This window comes from Alexandromys fortis, unplaced genomic scaffold, assembly GCF_014885135.2.
Source record: "Alexandromys fortis isolate MF-2015 unplaced genomic scaffold, M_Fortis_MF-2015_v1.1 scaffold_341, whole genome shotgun sequence".
Lineage (NCBI taxonomy): Eukaryota > Metazoa > Chordata > Mammalia > Rodentia > Cricetidae > Alexandromys > Alexandromys fortis.
In genome coordinates, this window is record NW_026068214.1 from 351,365 (window position 1) to 370,346 (window position 18,982).

At 42.3% G+C, this 18,982-nt stretch overlaps 1 protein-coding gene across 1 annotated transcript in view; it reads left to right on the plus strand.

Moving 5' to 3' along the window:
* Nucleotides 1-446: 446 nt before the first annotated feature.
* Nucleotides 447-18,982, plus strand: part of Pfdn1 (prefoldin subunit 1) — a 47,734-nt gene continuing 29,198 nt past the window's right edge. The window contains exons 1-2 of the mRNA XM_050130360.1: nt 447-559; nt 4,592-4,758. Coding sequence (XP_049986317.1) covers nt 527-559; nt 4,592-4,758 — 200 coding nt within the window. The 5' untranslated portion in view covers nt 447-526. The remainder of the gene's footprint in view (nt 560-4,591; nt 4,759-18,982) is intronic.

An 18,982-nucleotide genomic window follows, 5' to 3' on the forward strand; every position in this document is an offset into this window, starting at 1 on the left:
TGCTGGGCAAGTACTCTGCCAATTGAACTGCATCTCCAGCCAGGAATCTAATTTAAACTATCAAATGTAGCTTGTTTTGAAAAATGCTGTGGTTAGAAGATCTTTGAGGAGGCTTTAGCAGAATTAAGTTCTTTTTTGCTGAATATTCTAATCGCACCTTTAAGTGATCGGAAGCTGGAGGCTTTATACATCCCTGACAGCACACCTGAAGGACTGTGCTTGATGGGTATGAACACACCTGTTTCAATTCCGCAGCCCAAACGAAGATATTTGCCTAATTGTGTGTAACTAAGAGTCACACCTGCGTGATTACAAGTTTATCAAATTTTATCGGCGTTCCCAATGTTTAGAGCCACTTGTCTCATGACCGAGTGACGGAGTGGAGTAGATATACATTGTGAGAAATCTGGGGTAGGGTTTGATTTATACGCAGGCGCAGAAGGAAGCCTCGCAATTAAACCTGAAAGCGCCCTTCCCCCATCCCTTTCCGGCTTGCAGCTAACGCAGGCGCACAGAGTGCTCCAATATGGCGGCCCCCGTGGATCTGGAGCTGAAGAAGGTAACGGGGGCTTTTGAGCAGACAGAGCCGTCTGTTTGAATGATGAGGCGAGTGGGGACAAGAAGAGAGAGGGGCTCGGAGTCTCGCCGAAGCACAGAGACTGTAGGGGCGGGGGCTGGCTTCCGGGAGTCCTGAGACGGGGTCGCTCCGCCTCGGCGGGCCGGGGTCCCCGGGGGCTCTGGCTGGCTGGAGCTGCTTAGGGCGGCTGGGTGAGTGGGCTGCTGTGTGTCCTCATGTCCTGAACGCCAGAGTCATCTCTCAGCCATTTGGAGCCGTCAGGGACCCAATTTAAAAGTAAGAACTAAAGACAGCGTCTCCCACACATGCCCTTCAAAGTGCTTGCTGGAGCCTGGGCACCTTCTGTAATTCGGTTTCCTTACTTGATTTGAAAATCTGCTAGTTCAGCCTTTGCTTTTAGGACATTTATTCTTTACCGTCCCTTGGAAGGCCCTTGTTTCTACACCTCAGAAAACCAGACACTCTTATATCAATGTTCTCGTCAAGGCCTTAATCCTCCAGGGCCGGTCTCCTTTTTAAAGAACTCCCCCTCCCTGAGTACAGTAAAGTTTTCCAAATGAGCGGTCAGAGGAATTGGATTTTTTTTTTTTTTTGTTGTTGTTGTTCTATCCTTTGCTTACAAGTGATTTTTGTTGTTATTTTGTTTCTTTTTTTAGAGATGGTATCTCAGTCTGTCCTAGATTGGCTTGGTACTTACTGTGTGTCCAGGTTGGCCTTGAACTCCAGGCTGTCTTCCTGCCTCAGCCTCTTGAGTTCTGGAGTTACAGTCTCTCGTCAAATGCTGGTTAATTGGAAACATTTTTGCCACTTAAAAGTCTTAGGACCCTAACACTACTCCGAATGTACTTCCTTTGTGGAGACTTGGCAATAATTAGAAAGCTCCCTAGAATTCATTCAGTTTAAATCTACTTTTCTAGAAAGGTAACATTCTAGTGCTTTTTTTTTTTTGGTATGTGATTTGTTTGTTTGGTTTGGTCAGACCCTGTACCCCTAATTTCTTTTGTGCTGCTACCTCCTGAATATTAGGGTAACAGATGTGTGCTAAGGTCACTGGCAGGAAAAGGCCTAAAAGATTGAACCCCAGGCAGCAAGATGAGTCAGAGGGTGAAGGCTTTTGCCTGTTGTTTAAGTTCTGTCCCTGGAACCCATGGTGGAGAGAGGAGCTCAGGGTTGTTTTGCTATGTCTCAGAGGCAGCACGCTGGCCCGTACTCACTCAAACACACAATGTCTCAGAGGCAGACCGCAGCATGCTGGCCTGTACTCGGACACACAATGTCTCAGAGGCAGACCGCAGGACACTGGCCTGTACTTAGACACACAATGTCTCAGAGGCAGACTGCAGCACACTGGCCCGTACTTAGACACACAATGTCTCAGGCAGCACACTGGCCCGTACTCAGACACACAATGTCTCAGAGGCAGACCGCAGCACACTGGCCTGTACTTAGACACACAATGTCTCAGAGGCAGACCGCAGCACACTGGCCCGTACTTAGACACACAATGTCTCAGAGGCAGACCGCAGCACGCTGGCCCGTACTCAAACACACAATAATAAATTCATTTCAAAAATAGAGTTTAGAATTTGGCATTATCATAACAGTATGTTTTGTAGGTGAGCAGCATATATTAAAACAGTATATATTTTTATTTATGTGTGTGTGTGTGAGAGAGAGAGAGAGAGAGAGAGAGAGAGAGAGAGAGAGAGGCAGAGAGAGAGACATCCTCAAGTTGCTTAGGGGAGGTCAGAGAATAACTTTTGGGAGGTGGTTCAGGTGGTTCCTGGGGATTGAACTCTGGTTATCAGGTCTTTTAGGCAAGATGAGCCTTCTCACTGACCCAGATTCTGCTTTTGTTTTGTTTTGTTTTCCCTTAAAGACAGGGTCTCATGTAGTCTGGGCTGACCTGGAACTTGGCTATGTAGCTGGCATGCAGCACTATACCCAGTCTCCCCAGTGCCAGGAATTGCACCCAGGGCTTCCTGCATTCAAGGCAGGGACTGTTCATCTTTTATTCTGAGATAAGGTCACTCACTGGGACCTAGGGATTGCCTCTTTGACTAGATTGTCTAGCTAATGAGCTTCAAGGATCCTCTTATTTTTTCTCTGCCTCTATGCCTAGCATTCAACAAACTGTATTTTTATGTATGTGGGCATCTTGCTTGCATGAATGTCTGTTTACCATATGTGTACAGCCCCCTTGAGCCTTGGATCCCCCTAAAACTGTAGTTACAGGTGGTTGTGAGCTGCTATGTGGGTACTAGGAACCAAACCCAGGTCCTCTACAGGAACATTGAATGCTCTTAGCCCTTGAGCCATCCCTCCACTCCCAAGCTCAACTTTCTTTGTGGGTCGTGAGGAGTGAACCTTAAGTCAACTGACTGAATGTTTCCCAAGCTCCCAGTAACATATTAAGTAGCTGCCTCTGGTTAACCTCTGTTTAAGCAATGGGACAGCTGAAATAGCTGTTGTTGCTAATAAAAGAAGGCATTTGTTATTGTTCTGGGGATGCTAAGTATGTGGGTCTTGCTCTTTGCCATTCTCGACTTGAAACTTGTAAACTTAATCGTACACAGCTTTCTCTCATGCTGTAAATTGCAGCTATTTATTTATTTATTTTGTTTTTCTAGACAGGGTTTCTTTTTTTTTTTTTTTTTTTTTTTTTTTGAGTCAGGGTTTCTCTGTGGCTTTGGAGCCTGTCGGGGAACTAGCTCTGCAGACCAGGCTGGTCTTGAACTCACATCGATCCGCCTGCCTCTGCCTCCCGAGTGCTGGGATTAAAGGGTGCTATTTTTTTCTTTTTCCTTTTTGAGACAGGAACTCACCATGTAGCCCTGACCAGCTAGAACTCACTGTGTAGACCAGCCTGGTCTTGAAATCACAAGAAATCCTCCTGCCTCTTCCTACCCTTAGTGCTTGGATTAAAAGTGTGCACCTCTATTCATGGCATGTAAACCTCAGATGTGTGTGAGTGTGGGCACACACGTCATGATGCTAGTGTGTGGTCAGAGTGTGAGGAGATCAGAATATAATTTTGGGGAGCTGGTTTTCTTTTATCATGTGGATTCAGATTCCAGAGATGGAACTCAGGTTATTGGGCTTGGTAGTAAGAACCTTCACCTGCCGAGCCACCTCATGGACCTCTGTCTACCTACCTGACTGTCTGTGTGTCTACCTATCCCTCCATGTATCTATCCACCCATCTATGTATCTCTCTTTTTTTAATTGCATTTGTGTGTGTGTGTGTGTGTGTGCGTGCGTGTGGGTGGGTGGTGGGTGTGTGCGCACATGCATGTGTGCGCTCTCAAGGGTGAGTGCTGACACGGTGTGCCAGAGTGCACACGTGGAGGTCAGGGGACAGCTTGAGGGAGTCAGTTCTCTCTTACCATGTAGCACCCAGGGATCAAATTTAGGTCCTCAGGCTTGGTGCCAAGTGCCTTTATCTGCTGAGCCAATCTCACTGGCCCTAAAAAAATTCTTTTTGGGGACAAGGTGTCTTATAGCCCAGATGGCCTTGGATATCTTGTGTCTGAGTCCTCACTACTCCGGATCCTCTGCTTCCACCTCCCAGCTATTAGTGTTACGGGCGTGAGACACCAGCTCTGAGTCTCCAGCCAGGATTTTGAAATGATGTGAAGTGCTTTGAATTCTAGGTATATAATACAGATGTAGTGAATTGTTCCTTTTACAGTTCTTGCTTTGGATCTCTGAGCTTTATCCCCTGAGTATTTTATTTATTCCTTTTATTACTCTTTAGTTATTTGAAACATGGTTTTTATTTAATGGACTTTTGCTTGCTCATTTGATCACATTGTCTGAATAGGGTACCTTTAGAATTTTTCATTTGATCACGTTGTCTGAATAGGGTACCTTTAGAATTTAGCATAGTATTAGAATTCTGTTGACTCTCATTTGTGCTTATTTGGTAAGTTTGACAACTTTGGTTAGTGTGTTCTGTTTTAATAAATCTGGCTTAAATGTTTCCTTTCTAAATCAGGGTCTTGTTTTCCTTAGGCCTTCACAGAGCTTCAAGCCAAAGTTATTGATACTCAGCAGAAGGTGAAGCTTGCAGACCTACAGATTGAACAGCTAAACAGGACGAAAAAGCATGCGCACCTCACAGACACAGAGATTATGACGCTGGTAGATGAGACCAACATGTACGAGGGCGTCGGAAGGATGTGAGTAAAGCACGGCTGTTGTGCTGCTTCCGTGTGAATTCAGTGGTGGAATTGTTTATTTTAAAACTTGGGTTAAAACTTTCGAAAGCTTTCTTTTTTTATTTTCTTTTTAAGGACACAGTTTCTCTGTATATTCCTGGCCATCCTGGATCTCACGCTGTGTGTAGACCAGGCTGACCTTGGACTCACGGAGCTCTCTTGTCTGTCTCCCATGCCCGTGGAGGCTTTGAGTTCCCTAGGAACTGGAGTTGTAGGTGTTTGTGAGTCTCCTGATGTGGATGCTGGGAACTGAACTTGGGCCATCTGCAAGAGCAGCTAGGACTCTTAACTGCTGAACCATCACTGCACCCCCTCTCCTTTTAAAAAAGTTCTATTAATTATGTATGTATGGTGTGTCTGTGTGTTGGTATGTGCAAGTGAGTGCAGGTGCCCCCTTTGTACTAATTATCAACTATTTATTTAAAGAAAATTTAATGAGAGGAAATAGAGTTTGCTGAGAAAGGAAAAGCACTCCCGAGAATTTGGGTGGGCTAATGAGGGGGGAAAAGGCTTATTAATATAATTAACCACTATGTAACAATTTTTTTTCTTTTTCTTTTTTTTTTTTTTTTTTGGATTTTCAAGACAGGGTTTCTCCGTAGCTTTTTGGTTCCTGTCCTGGATAACAATTTTTTTCTATCACAAACATAGTCTCCTTATAAGAAAGATTAAGTCTGCTTTATATTTCTGAGAAAATGAAGACTGGGAAGGCCCTTGTGTATGGGCCACATTCCATTACAGTTAGCTAACGGGGAAGAGCTGATTTTTTTAAACTGGGGAGGAGGGGTTTCTGTGTCTACATTGATGTTATGTTCTTACAGACCATGCCTTTAAGTTTGGAGATCTTTAGAATGGAATCTGACCTCGGTCTCAGGATGACTTCTTTGTGATTGACTGGAAGCAAGCATAACATGTGTAAAATTCTGTAATGACTTTAGAATGACATCTTGACAAGGTGACCCTTTCCGTGACAAATTCATTCTTTCTGCTAAGAGAGAAGTGATGATAAATTTTGGATTTGCTTTTTCAAATGAACCACATGCATTTTCTTTTATGTTCACGTTTTTCATTTTGTCTTATTGTAAGAGAGTGTGAGTCCCTTTTGTGGTTTTTGATTGTTTGTTTGTCTTTATTTTTGAGAAAGTCTCACTCTAATTTTGTAGTGGAGGGTGACTGAACTTCTGGTCCTCCGGCATCCATCCACCACGTGCTGAGATTGCAGGTGCTCAGTGTTGGCTCTAGTCTGTGAGGTTGTTAATGGTACAGAAAAGAATGAGAACAAAATAGAACCCTTGATTGTATGTCTGTGTAGTGTGAAATACATTGCTGGCATTCACCGGAGGTAATTTTATCCCTCAATTTGAATATCCTTAGGTCTTAACAGTAATGCTAGCCTGTTAGTATCCTTGGATTTCACATTATTACTTTAGCCTTCGTTTATAACAGCCAAAGATTTTATTATTATTTTTTAAATAGTCTCTCTATGGAGCTGTGGAGTTCTGACTTGCCTGGAACACACTATGTACACCAAACTGGCCTTGAGCTCACAGGGAACCATCTGCCCCTGCCTCCTGAGTGCTGGGATTATACACGTACCCCCATGCCCAGCATTTTGTTCTTTCTTGAGACAGGGCTTCATGTAGCTGAGGCTAGCTTCCTGCTAGTTTCTGATCTTGTATCTTCCAAGGGCTAGGATGATTGGGATGAAATTAATGTTTGCAATTAAAAAAAGTTTTAAATTTTAATTGTTTTATATTTGACTTTAAGAATCAAAACTAGGTGGGAAGTAGAAAAAGACAAGATCTTCTGAGTAAATTGGGACCTTGAGAGAGGGTTGAAGGGGAGGGGAGAGGCAGGGAGGGGAGCAGAGAAAAAGTAGAGCACAATAAAAATCAATAAAATGGAAAAAAAAAGAATCAAAACTAGGGCTTTATTCATGTCAGACAAGTCCTTAGCCACTAAGCTGCATCCTCAGCCCTGAAGTTTTGTATCTAATTAGAATAATGTCATTTAGTAAACATTCTGCATATAAGGTAGGAATTACTTTTTTTTTCATTCTGTCCAAAATTCTACCGATAGGTTGTATTTCATGCAAAGAGTGTAAGGCTTATGTCTAAGTAGTTAATGATAGAATGGTATTATTTCATACGAGCTCTGTTTCTTAAGAGAAATGTGCGGTTTTAGAGTTTTGGATGAGCCTTGGTTTTAAGATGAGCGTCTTGGCGTTCTGCACATCATGCAGCGTGAGTCTGCCCTGTGCCGCGAGGCACGTAGGGCATGTGAGGTAACCGCATCTGCTGTTGGCCAGCGTATTGGTGCCTCAGAGCAGGAGAGACTTGCTGAGTGCCAGTCTGGTCATGAGGATGTTCTCTTTCCTGATGCCAACCCTGGAATACCTACTTCTGAATTTATGGTCTTGAGTAATCTTGAGCCTAACATTGTTTTTTATTTCTTTAATCCTAGCCTTTACCTTCCTTTTGAATGCTGCTTGAGAATTCTAATTACATGGGTTTACCCCCATTTTTATTTTTAAATGATTTTAGAATCTAAAACTCTGCTTTTTTTTAGAGCCAGCCATAGGTTTTTCTACTTTTCTTTTGACCCACAACTACTATTTTCTGTTTGTTTGATCTTTTTTATAGTGCAGTGTATTGAACTCTGGGCCTCATACCTGCTAGACAGGTGCTATATCACTGATGTACATTCTCAAGTTTTTTGTTGTTGTTGAGATAGGGTCTCTTGTAGCCCAGGCTAGCCTGAATTTATTATTGTAGCCTTGATCATGTTGAGCTCCTATCCCCTACCCTTTGCTCCCAAGAGTGCGATTATGGGAGAACTAATCGTACTGTACCGCTCATCCTGTCTGCTCACATCTGTTCCTCACAGTGCCAGAACCGATCTTTCCTCGCAGAACCTTTATTTATCCTCTGTTACTGCGGAAGAAAGTCTAAACTTGTTAGCCTCACATTCATGGCCATATATCCTGGGGTTTTTTTTTTTTTTTTTTTGGTTTTTCGAGACAGGGTTTCTCTGTGGTTTTGGAGCCTGTCCTGGAACTAGCTCTGTAGACCAGGCTGGTCTCGAACTCACAGAGATCCACCTGCCTCTGCCTCCCAAGTGCTGGGATTAAAGGCGTGCACCACCACCGCCTGACTATATATCCTGGTTTTAATTGGCCCATCTAGCCTCAAGTCCTAGGCATTTCGTCTCATGGCCCTGCTTTTTTGTGTTATCTGTTTAGAAGGATTTTAAGACTTTGTGGTTTTAAGTATGCTCTGATTGATGATTGATTGCTGATGTCTGTCATGGGTGAGGGTAGGAGAGCACTGGCATGTGTACCAGGCGTTTTTACCCTTGTTATATGGGTATTTTGGTTTTTTCTTCCGTTTTTGTCCTTTTTTTTCAAATTTTTTTTTTTTTTTGGAAAAGCTTTGCTCATTCTGTTTTTGGTTTTTATATTCATCTTCCCTTTGTGAACGGAGCTTGAATACAGCTCAGATCCTGTGATGTCTGGATTTACCCACTCTTTCCTCAGCAACACCAAGGTTTTTGTTTTGACTCTTAGTAGAACACATTGAGTGTGTCATATGATTTCCCCAATGAGATCAACTCTCTTAAAACCCTGTATATAGATTACCTTTGGCTTCTCCATTCTCTGAATAATGTTTGGTGCAAAATACATGTTAAATAAATATATTGATTTGAATTAAATTTGACTGTTTTTCAGCCTAGGATTTTTTGAGTCATTTTTGTTTATTTTGATGTGGAATCTCAGATAGCCCAGGTTGGCCTTAAACTCTGTGTAGTGAGAGTGATCTTGAACTCCTGATCCTCTTGCCTCTACCTTCTAAGTGCTAGGATTACAGGCCTGTGCTGCTATGCCTAGCTTCTTGATTCTTTAGAGAAAAGTTATGCTTAGAAAGTGTGAGAGGTTCAAGAATTAGGGTTTATAATCCTATTTTAATGTATGATTGGGTCAAGATGAGATTATAAAAGTAACACGTAAAGCCATGTGTGGTGGTAAATGCCTTAAATCCCAGTACTTGGGAGGCTGAGCAGGAGGATTGAGTTTCTCGTCCAGTCTGGGAGACAGAGGGAGTTCTAGGCTTGCCTGGTTACACAGTGAGACTGACTCAGAACTGACAAAGTAACTATGACTAAAGGCAAAGGAATTGTTTCTTAGCATTGCTTGGTCTGCCTTGATTACTGCTAGGATTACTTCTTTTGAGAAAGTTGACTAATTTTCATTGCCAGGCAGTTTCAGTGTGTCAAAACTGACAGCAAAGAAATCCCCAAACCTTCAGAATTATGCTGTAGGCACAATTCCTGGGTAACAAAGGCTGTTCTATACAGTCAGTTGCGTCTGACTTTTCATCTTCACATCGATGGAAGACAGTTTCCTTTTCAGGGTATGTGTGTATTTAAACAGATCTTTGCAATCCCACATGCCCATCGGCTTATATTTAGAGAGATGGTTGACAGTGTTCAATAACTTCTCTGTGGCTATTTTGGGGTTAAAGTCAGGAAAGTCAAGCTGCAGGGTCAGGGAAGAGGAATTCTCTCCACTGTAAGCTCTGAACCTCATGGCTCGAAGCTGTAGCTGTCCGTCTTTTGGGATGGTGCCAGCACATTTTCGTTCTCTTACTTCATATTCTTTGGAGAGGCTGTTATGTAGCCTGATACTACTACCACCGATTCCTGGTTCTGCTGCTTAAGCTGTTTGTGAGCTGACCTCACCGCGCTGCTTTGAGAAGTGTGATGAAAGTCACAACTGTGGGACGGTCTGTCTGGAGATTTGCAAGGGTTTGTCTCTGCATCTTCCTAGTGTGCAAGGAGGAATCCAGATTTCAAATAAAAGGGATCTGAATATTTCTTGTATCTTTTTCACAAATAAGAAACAATTTCTAATGTGAGTTTCTTTTTTACTTAGTATAGGCTCAGGTGAGTTTTTAAAAATAATCTTAATGTTTTGATAAGAATTATATTTAAGTATGCACAAATAACACTTAGCCATGCTAGTGTTTGAAAAGACTGTATATTTATAAACAATAGGCGCAGTTCTGACCGTGGTTTGATGTGAGGACTAGCCTGACACACTGCTGACCAGTGCATAAATAACATTTCTAACTTTCAAAACAGATAAATTGGCCTTTTATTTATCTTTTTTTTTTTTTAACATGGGAGCAACTTGAGTAGATTAGCCTTTGAAAAGAATGATAAGTCCCTTTTTAAAGCTTGAAGCTGACTAAAAATAATTTGGTGCCATATTTAGACCAATTTAGAGGTATGCTACCGTTCTGTGGGTATTTTTTACATTAGGAACTAAGAATGAACAATGGTATAAATCCACCAGCTGGATAAGCGTCTAGCAATGCAGAGGTTGCTGGTGGGGAGTGTGGCTATTTCTACTTGTTGAAGTAATTTTATGGTTGATCTTTGTTGGTTGAAAGATCTAGAAGTATAAACGCAAGTTAAATGCTGCTTAGGTAGGAAGTGAAATAGTAGGTGCACTCTTAATAGCCAAGAGATACTTTGTAAAATGCGTACAAGCAGATTTTCAGCTAATTAGGGTAAAGAAATCTAAACTCTTCATTCAAGCAGATTTTCAGCTAATTAGGGTAAAGAAATCTAAATCTTCATCGCAGCTTGGTCGATTTGCCCTTTTTCCAAAATTGTGATGTTGTTCGTGCTGTTGTTGTCTTACTCTTTCGTGTGACAGTTGACTTGTAATTTCACTTGTGACATCTGGTAAAGGTAGGATAGTTTACTTATGTTAAATATTAATAGGTCATAGTTGTGCCGTCTCAGGTTTGTAGCCCTTCTATAATTTCATGTATCTATACTGAGTTTATCTTCCAGTTTAAATGAGGTAATTTTAAAATTTAAGAAAGTAATATTTTACTTCCAGGAGATAAGGAAATAAAAATTAAAAAGTATCGCACAGCAAACATTGTTGGCATTGTTCATTCTGCTGTTGTGATACAATAAATAACACAGGCTATGCTATTGCTCTCACCAGAGCAGGTTCAGATATTTATTATTACGTTTTAAGATTTGTTTATTTATGTATTTTGTCTGCACGTACACCTCCACAAGAGAAGAGTGCATCAGATCCCATGGATCCACAGTTATAGCCAGTTGTGAGCCTCTGTGTGAATGCTGGAAATTGAACTCAGGGCCTCCGGAAGAGTCGGCTTTCCAGGCTCAAGTTTAGGTACTTGATGCTGAGTACAGATGGGGAAATGTGTAGATTACTTTTGGCAGGAGAGCCCTATTGTAAATACAGTTGTGTAACTTCCTTTAATATTCTCTCCCGAGGGATTAACCTGTATTTTAGGATTTAGAAGCAATGCAAAGATGATTTTCAGAGGTAATATTTTTGCTTTTTATCTTTTTGTGTAAAACATTTTTATTTTTAAGAGAGGTTCTTACTGCTCAGCCGCTTTTCCTAACAGAACACGGACTCGCCCTTCTCAGGCTTTTATACAGAGCCATTTAAAGTCATTGCTTTCTTCGCTCAGAGTTCTGAGGGAAGAAAAACAACTTTCCTGCTGTGTGTTTGGGAAAAATGACTTCAGTTTTGTTGATGTCGAATATGTATAGAACCCCAGATGGGCACATCTCTGGAGAGAGGCGACCTTTGAGTAATCTTAATTTTCTTAAGTTGCCAATGATTTAAAACTTGATGCTATTATGACTTGTTCTCCTGCTGTGTGCAGTGACATAATTGTTTTTAGGCTGCAGCGCTTAGCAGACATTTGCGTAAGACTCACATAGTCATGTTTCTTCTGTAGAAGATTCTTTAATAATTCCTTCCTGTCTTCCTCCCGAGTTCTCCAGAATGTGAACATTCTCACTGGAAACAGGACATTAACTTAGAAAATGTTGTGTCATTAGAGTCAATTGTCAGAACAAGAAGTCTCTTATCTGAGATAGTCTCTTAATCTGAAACATGCTAAAATGAATATTTATTTAATGTATCCTTGTTATGGCATTACCTATTTTTAGGCTTTAAGTTTTTTTTTTGTTTTTTATTTTTTAAGAATCTATTGCATTCATTGTGTTGTTTAGCAACTACAATTCCTGACACATACAGACCTGACCTAGGGGCTGGAGAGATAATAACTCAGTGCTTGGGAGCACTGGCTGCTGTTCTTCCAGAGGACCAGGGTTCAATTCCCAGCACTTATGTGGTGGCTCGCAACCATCTGTAACTTCAGGGGATCTGGATCCTCTTCTGTCCTCCATGAGCTCCAGGCCACATATGGTACACAGCCATACATGTAGGCAAAACATGCCTACACATAAAATAATTAGAAATAGCTTTTTGAAAAAAGACCTGATACGTGGTTTGTTTGTTTTGTTGTTGTTTTTCCACAGAAAGGATTAAACAGTCTGCCTTTGCAGTCACTCAACGGCACAGTGCCACGGTGTGTCTAAGCTGATGGCAAACAGGCCTCTGTACCACCACTCACTCACAAACACTCGCAGCGACCCGTGTTGCTTTGTCACTGGGGAACTGTGCTCTAGCCGACTGACTTGAGAAGAAAACAGTCCATTTTAAGTGTACTAAAGAATTTTCTGATTTTAACTGCCGCTTATGTCACCGTGACAGATTTAGGAGCAGCTTGCAGTCTGATCTGAATGAGAGGGCTGCAGTGCTGTGTCAAGGACTACAGCCAGTTCAATCAAACTCCCGGAAGGAAAGAACTGACCCAGGGTGTGAGACTAACAATTTGTTAGTATTCTTTTTTTCTTAATACTTGTATCAAAGAATTGCTGAGATCTAAGAGTGATGGCACACCCCTTTAACCCATCGCTGGGCGCATGGAAGCGAGACAGAAGGGTTGAGTCTGATGCCTGAGAGAGAATATCTCATTGTCTTGGTCAGGAATTCTTTTGTTGTTGTTTTAGTTATTTTTATTGTGCTATATATTTTTTTCCACTTCCCTCCCCTCCTACCCTCTCCCATGGTCCCCATGCTCCCAAATTACTCAGGAGTTCTTTCCTTTTTCTACTTCCCCTGTAGATTAGATCCATGTATGTCTCTCTCTCTCTTAGGGTCCTCTTTGTTGTCTAGGTTCTCTGGGGTTGTGAATTGTAGGCTGCTTTTTTTTCTTTATGTCTAAAAGCCACTCATGAGTGAGTACATAAGATATTTGTTGTCTTTTGGGAGTCTGAGTTACCTCCATCTTGGTTAGGAATTCTTATTACCTCTCTTGTTAAAAAAAATTGCGTGTATGTGTGCATGTGTGTGTGCACACACGTATGTCAGAACATGTGTTCTTGCAGTTGCAGGTGGTTGTGAGCTGCCTCATGTGGGTACTGGGAACTGAACTTGGGTCCATCGAAGGTATAGCAAGCACTCTTAACCACTGATCCATCTTTGCAGACCCTGTCTCTTTTTAAAATTAATGATTTTAATTAATCTCTTGTATATGGGAACACATGTGGCAGTCAGAACAACATGAAGGAGTTACTTCTATCCTTCCATCACCTAGGTTCTGGGCCTTGAAGTCAGGTGGCCAGACTTGGTGGCAGACTCCCTTACTGCTGAGCCATCCTTGTTTTGAGGCATATCCATTACCTTGAAATGGATCAGGTGTTTGGAAGACATTATCCTTTTGGCTTCAAAGAGGACTTAAATTATTCTGATATCAAAACTTTCAGGCATCTAGAGCCTAGTATTAAAAATCTATTTCTAAATAGGTAAGATCTCATGACTGCTGTCTGCCCATCTTTTTATGTTGGCTGAGAGTAAAAGATTTGGACGGCAGTGTGCATCCTATTTTTTGTTTTGTTTTGCTTCATTTTGAGACATGTTCTCACACTTTAGCCTAGTCTGGCTAGGAGGAATTCGCCATGTAGATCAGGCTAGTCTCAAACTAACGTTGACTTTCCTGATACAGATTCCCAAGAACTAGGATTGCCAAACCGGCTTCCAATAGGCATCCTGTATGTGTGTTTCTGACTGACTTTTGACATGTGTCAACAATAACTTTTTATAGGGACTGAAGTGATGACTTACCCGTTAAGAGCACTGGCTGCTCTTTCAGAGGACCCAGGTTCAATTCCCAGCACCCACATGGCAGCTCACACCTTCAGTTCCACAGAGTCTTATACCTTCACACCAATACACATGAAATAAAGTTAAATAAATTATTAAAAAAGCTTTTTATGACTTTCTGCTCTTTTATCAATTTTCTTTCTGTATATGTCTTTCAGTACTCATAGAAGATTAACTTTTTTATTATCCTTGATTATACCTTTTCCAGTGTTTTAACCTCCCAGTGAAATAAAGATCACGTCTTAAACAAAAGAAGTCAGCTTTTTCACTACTTACTTCAGCATCTGAGGCTTGACAAGACCAGAATAAAAGTGGTCAACATCAGAGGTGATTGTTTACCAGAATACTTAGAATGCCAGATAGTAACCTAAAATAAACACCTGTTTTAAAATAGATTAACGTACTACAGCTTCCATTTCAGGGGCAATGGTTTTGACTTAAAAATAGACAATGTTTTTAAATTAGTACAAACTGAACCTTGCAGTGTTTGCTGCTTCTCTAGAACACAGAATGTTTGTAGGTGGGCCGGGTCCTCAGGAGCGCAAGGTGAGTGCTCACGCCCTGCAGTGAGCCCTGAGTCTCTCCTGCCCCCGCAGGATGGGACAGAGTCCAGCTGTGCATTCCTTCTCGGTCCTACCACCTGCTTTTCTTTCACATCTGTAAACATTAGCTTGACTTTGGGCTTACTGTGTAGATTTTTTTTTTCTCTTTTATATTTAATTGTCTTACCGGAATTACCTCTCCTTCTCTCTTTGGAGACAGAGTATCATATGTAGCCCAGGCTGACCTTGAATTTACTGTATAGCTGAGTGTACATGTTCATGTGTGCCTCTATGTGAAGATGTGGGTTCTCTGAAAGAGCAGCAAATGATCTTAGCTACGTGAGAACCATCTCTCTAGCCCCCCCTTTTTTTTCTCCAAGACAAGATTTACTGAACCTAAAATTGATCAGTTCAGCAAGAGTAGTTGGTCAGTTAGCTCCGGGTCTGCCCAGCCTAAGGGTTACAAGGTGTGCACCACAGCCTGGCCTTTTACATGAGTGCTGCGGATCTGAACTCAGGTCCTTGTGCTTGCAGAGCACATGCTTTACCAACCGTGCATGTCTCCTCTTGCCTCTCCGTCCTAAGTGCTGGGTTCATAGGCGTGCACTGCCATAACTGGTTTGTGGTTTGGGAGTTTGAACCCAGGACTTTTTGCATACCAGGCAGGCCCCTCATGACTCAGCTACATCACCAGCTTCCAAATGTCTTCTTATATACCGAAAAGGCCCACAGTTTTATCTTAACTTAGTCGGCCTCCCTGAATGCTGAGCTTGCTTATCCACCTGTCTGGTGCACCACCACCTCTTGGTGCTCTAATATGTATCTCAGAGTTAGCTTGGCCAACATAAAGTTCTTGTTATTTCTCCTTATTTATCCCATAATAAGACATTTATACCATCCTCTGTAGAACTTAGTTCTGCCTTTGTGGAAGAGACAGTGGAAAGAACGGAAGAGCCTGAGTGTAGGGGAAAGGGCTGTGAGGCTGTGAGAAACGCATCTAGAGTGCTATAGTTTATTTGTCCCTGTGGGGTGTGTCTGTGTGTGTGTGTGTGTGTGTGTGTGTGTGTGTGTGTGTGTGTGCGCGCGCCATCAGGGTTAGGGACATGCAAGTATATGGAGAGCAAAGGATAACTTACGAGAGTTGCTTTTCTCATTCCACTAAGTGCATACCAGGATTGAACTCAGGTTGTCGGTCTTGGCAACGGTATTTTCCTCCTGCTCACCATCTTGCGGGCCCTAACTCTCTTCATAGTAGAGGATGACCTTGAACTTCAGATCCCCTTCCCTCCACTACCTGAGTGTTGGGATTATAGGCCCCAAACCTGGTTTATGTGATGATGGTGATTGGACCCAGTGTCTCTTACGTGTAAGGAGCTGTACCCCTAGCTCCAGTGCTCCCTGGCATGTTTCTCAGTTCTCTGTGTAGTCTGGGCATTGATTCTTTGACTTGAGAGTTGAAAATATTTTTCTCCCTCTGCAGATTGGTTCATCTCTGTTATTTTCTTTATTGTGCAGATGCTTATTAGAGTCATGAAACAACCTCTTGTTTCCCATGTCTTTGGTGGGTCCTGTCTAGAAAGTCATTCTGTCTCTTTATCTTTTATTTATGTGAGACAGATGTCCCACTTATCACCACTCAGGTTGGGATTTACTAGATATCCTAGTAAATCCTGGCTTCAAATTTATAGCAGTCATTCCTGTATCAGAATGTTCAAATGCTGGGATTACAGAGAAGAGTCACTACCACCAGGACACCCAAATTGTAATAATGCCTTGAATAATTTCCTCTGTTTACCTCCAGTAGTTTAAGATTTTTGCGTCTGTGATGCCTCTAGATCTTTGATGCAGTTTTGTATAGAATAAGAGATAGGAATCAAGTTTGATCTATTGCGTTTGTGTTTCCAATTTTCCCAGCACCATTTATTGGGTAGGCTGTCTTTTCTTCGATGGATATTTTTGGTGCCGTCGAGAATTAGTTGGTTATGGACAAGTGTAGTTTGTTTGTTTTTGAGACAGGGTAAGTGTAGCCGAGGTTTGCCTGGAACTCTCTGTGTAGCTAGGCTGTCCTCAAGCATAATCCTCTTGCCTTCCCCCTTCCAAGTGATGGAGATTGAGCTCAGGGTCTTGCACATGCCAGGCAGGGCAGGCCCTCTGCCCTAGAGCTCTGTCCCCAGCCTTGGCACTTCTTTTGGTGGAAGAACTGTTTGTAGCATTCCTTATGACACATATTTGCCAGGATAAATATTCTCAGCTTTTGTTTGAATTTCTCTTTTATTTCTGAAATATATTTTCACCTTGTATATAATGCTGGTTAGTACTGTTTTTGTATTCTGAAAATGTCATACCATTGTCTTCTCCTTGCATAGTTTATGTTATAATTCTTATCTCTGAATATAATGTGTCATTTTTCTGGCTGCCCTTAAGACTATCATTATCTTTGGTTTGCAGTAGTTTATACTTTGTTCTGTTTTTTTTTTTTTTGTGAGTTTTCATTTTTGAAACTGGCTGGGACTCTGAGTGTCCTAGCGTGGTGGTTTAGAGTGGTGGTCTGTTTGTTTTAGAAAGTGCAAGTTCATGATCTCTTTAAAGGTTTCTTTCCTTCTCTCCTTTTTTCCTCCTAGGTCTAACTACATGAGACAACTTGAGGACTTATTTTTGTGTGTTTTATTATTCATTTTTTCTTACTTGACATCAATAAAAGGTTGATTGTTTTTGTTTTTATTTAAATTTATGTATGTGTATGCCACGTGTGTTTGGGGCCTGCTTAGGCCAGAAGAGGGAGTTGTATCTCCTGGACCTTATGTAAGTGGTTATTAGCCATTGTGGGTGCTGGGAATGTAACTCTGTTCAGTAGAAGAACAGCAGGCATACTTAACTGCTGAGCCATCTTTTCAGCCCCTATGGTAGTCTTTTTATTCTTTATTTTTTTGGGAGAGAGAGAGAGAGAGAGAGAGAGAGTGTGTGTGTGTGTGTGTGTGTGTGTGTGATGTACGGTATGTGTGCCTGCCATGGCATGAGTATGCAAGTGAAGAGACAACTTTGTAGATGGGTTTCTCTCCCAGTTCAGGCCCTCAGGCTCCCACAGCAGTTGCTTTACCCCCTGAACTTTCTTGCCAGCCTCTAGAGTGTATTTCATTCGCCTTTCTTAGCATTAGCCTGGACTGTGCCGCCTGTCAACTATGTTGAGTTTTGACTCAGCATGTTTGGGGATCTGTAGTTGTCGACTGCTTTGAGAAAGCTAGCTGTGGTTAATGCCATGGCCCATGACTGGGTGCTGGAAACCTGAGTGGGAGCAAAGGGAGATTAAGAAAGACAGGCACAAGTAACATCAGGCTGGCCTGGGCGGGCCTGCATCCAGAGCTGGATATTCAGTGTTTATTCTGTACACTGTGAAGGAAGAGGAGGGGGGCTCTGATCTTGGTCTCTGTGGGGGAGTGGTGGGGGTTGACCACGCTGCCATCCAGGAGGAGGAAGTGGAAGTTGGCAGTTTTTGCACATGCTGTTTTTACCTAAAGATTGGCCGGCCATTTCTCAGCATTTGCACTTGGACCAGTGGAAACCTTGCCCTCTGATGAATCTCAGGCATTGGCATCCTTGGCATGGCTGTGCTCACGCCATGAATGCTTGCTCACACAGAGGCACACTCGCTCACACAGAGGCACACTTGCTCACACAGGCTTTTTTTTTTTAAAGATTGAATTTTTATTGTTGTTTGTGTGTTTTTTGAGACAGGGTTTCTCTGTGTAGCCCTTACTGTTCTGGGAACTCCCTCTGTAGACCAGGCTGGCTTGAACTCTAGAGAGCTGCCTGGCTCTGCCTCCCAAATGCTGGGATTAAAGGCATGCACCACCACGGCCCAGCTTAGATTAATTTTTATTACTTTAAATTTTGTGTTTGTGTGCTTTGAGGCAGGGAGGTGTGCACATGTGTCAGAGGCCAGAAGTGCTGCTCTTGGAGCTGGACTTAACAGGTGGTAGTGAACTGTCTCACATGGATGCTGAGAGTCAAACTCAGGTCTTTCGCAAGAATGGTTTGCTGTCTTCAAGACTGAGCCATCTCTCCAGGCCGTGTGTGTGTGTGTGTGTGAGAGAGAGATCTTATTTTATATGTATGAGTGTTTTGCCTGCATGAATGTATGTGCACACATGCATGTCTGGTGCTCTCAGTTTGGAAGAGGGCATCAGATCCCTGCAACTGGAGTTGTAGATGGTTGTGACTCATCATGTGGATGCTATGAGTCAATCCCGGGTCCTCTGGAAGAGCAGCCAGTGCTCTTAGCCACTGAGCCATTGCTCCAGCTCCTGGGTCTATATTCATTTTTATTTGTTTGCTTGTTTTGAGAGAGGGTCTCACTATATAGTTCTGGCTCTCCTGGAATTTACTGTGTAGACCAGACTAGCCTCAAGCTTACAGAGATCTGCCTACCTCTGCCTCCCAAGTTCTGAGATTAAAGGCATGCGCCTGGCACCTGACTTGTTTTATATATATTGAGGAGAGGCAGTGGATGTTTTTGAGTTCAAGGCCAGCCTGGTCTACAGAACAAGTTACAGAATAGCTAGAGGTACACAGAGAAACC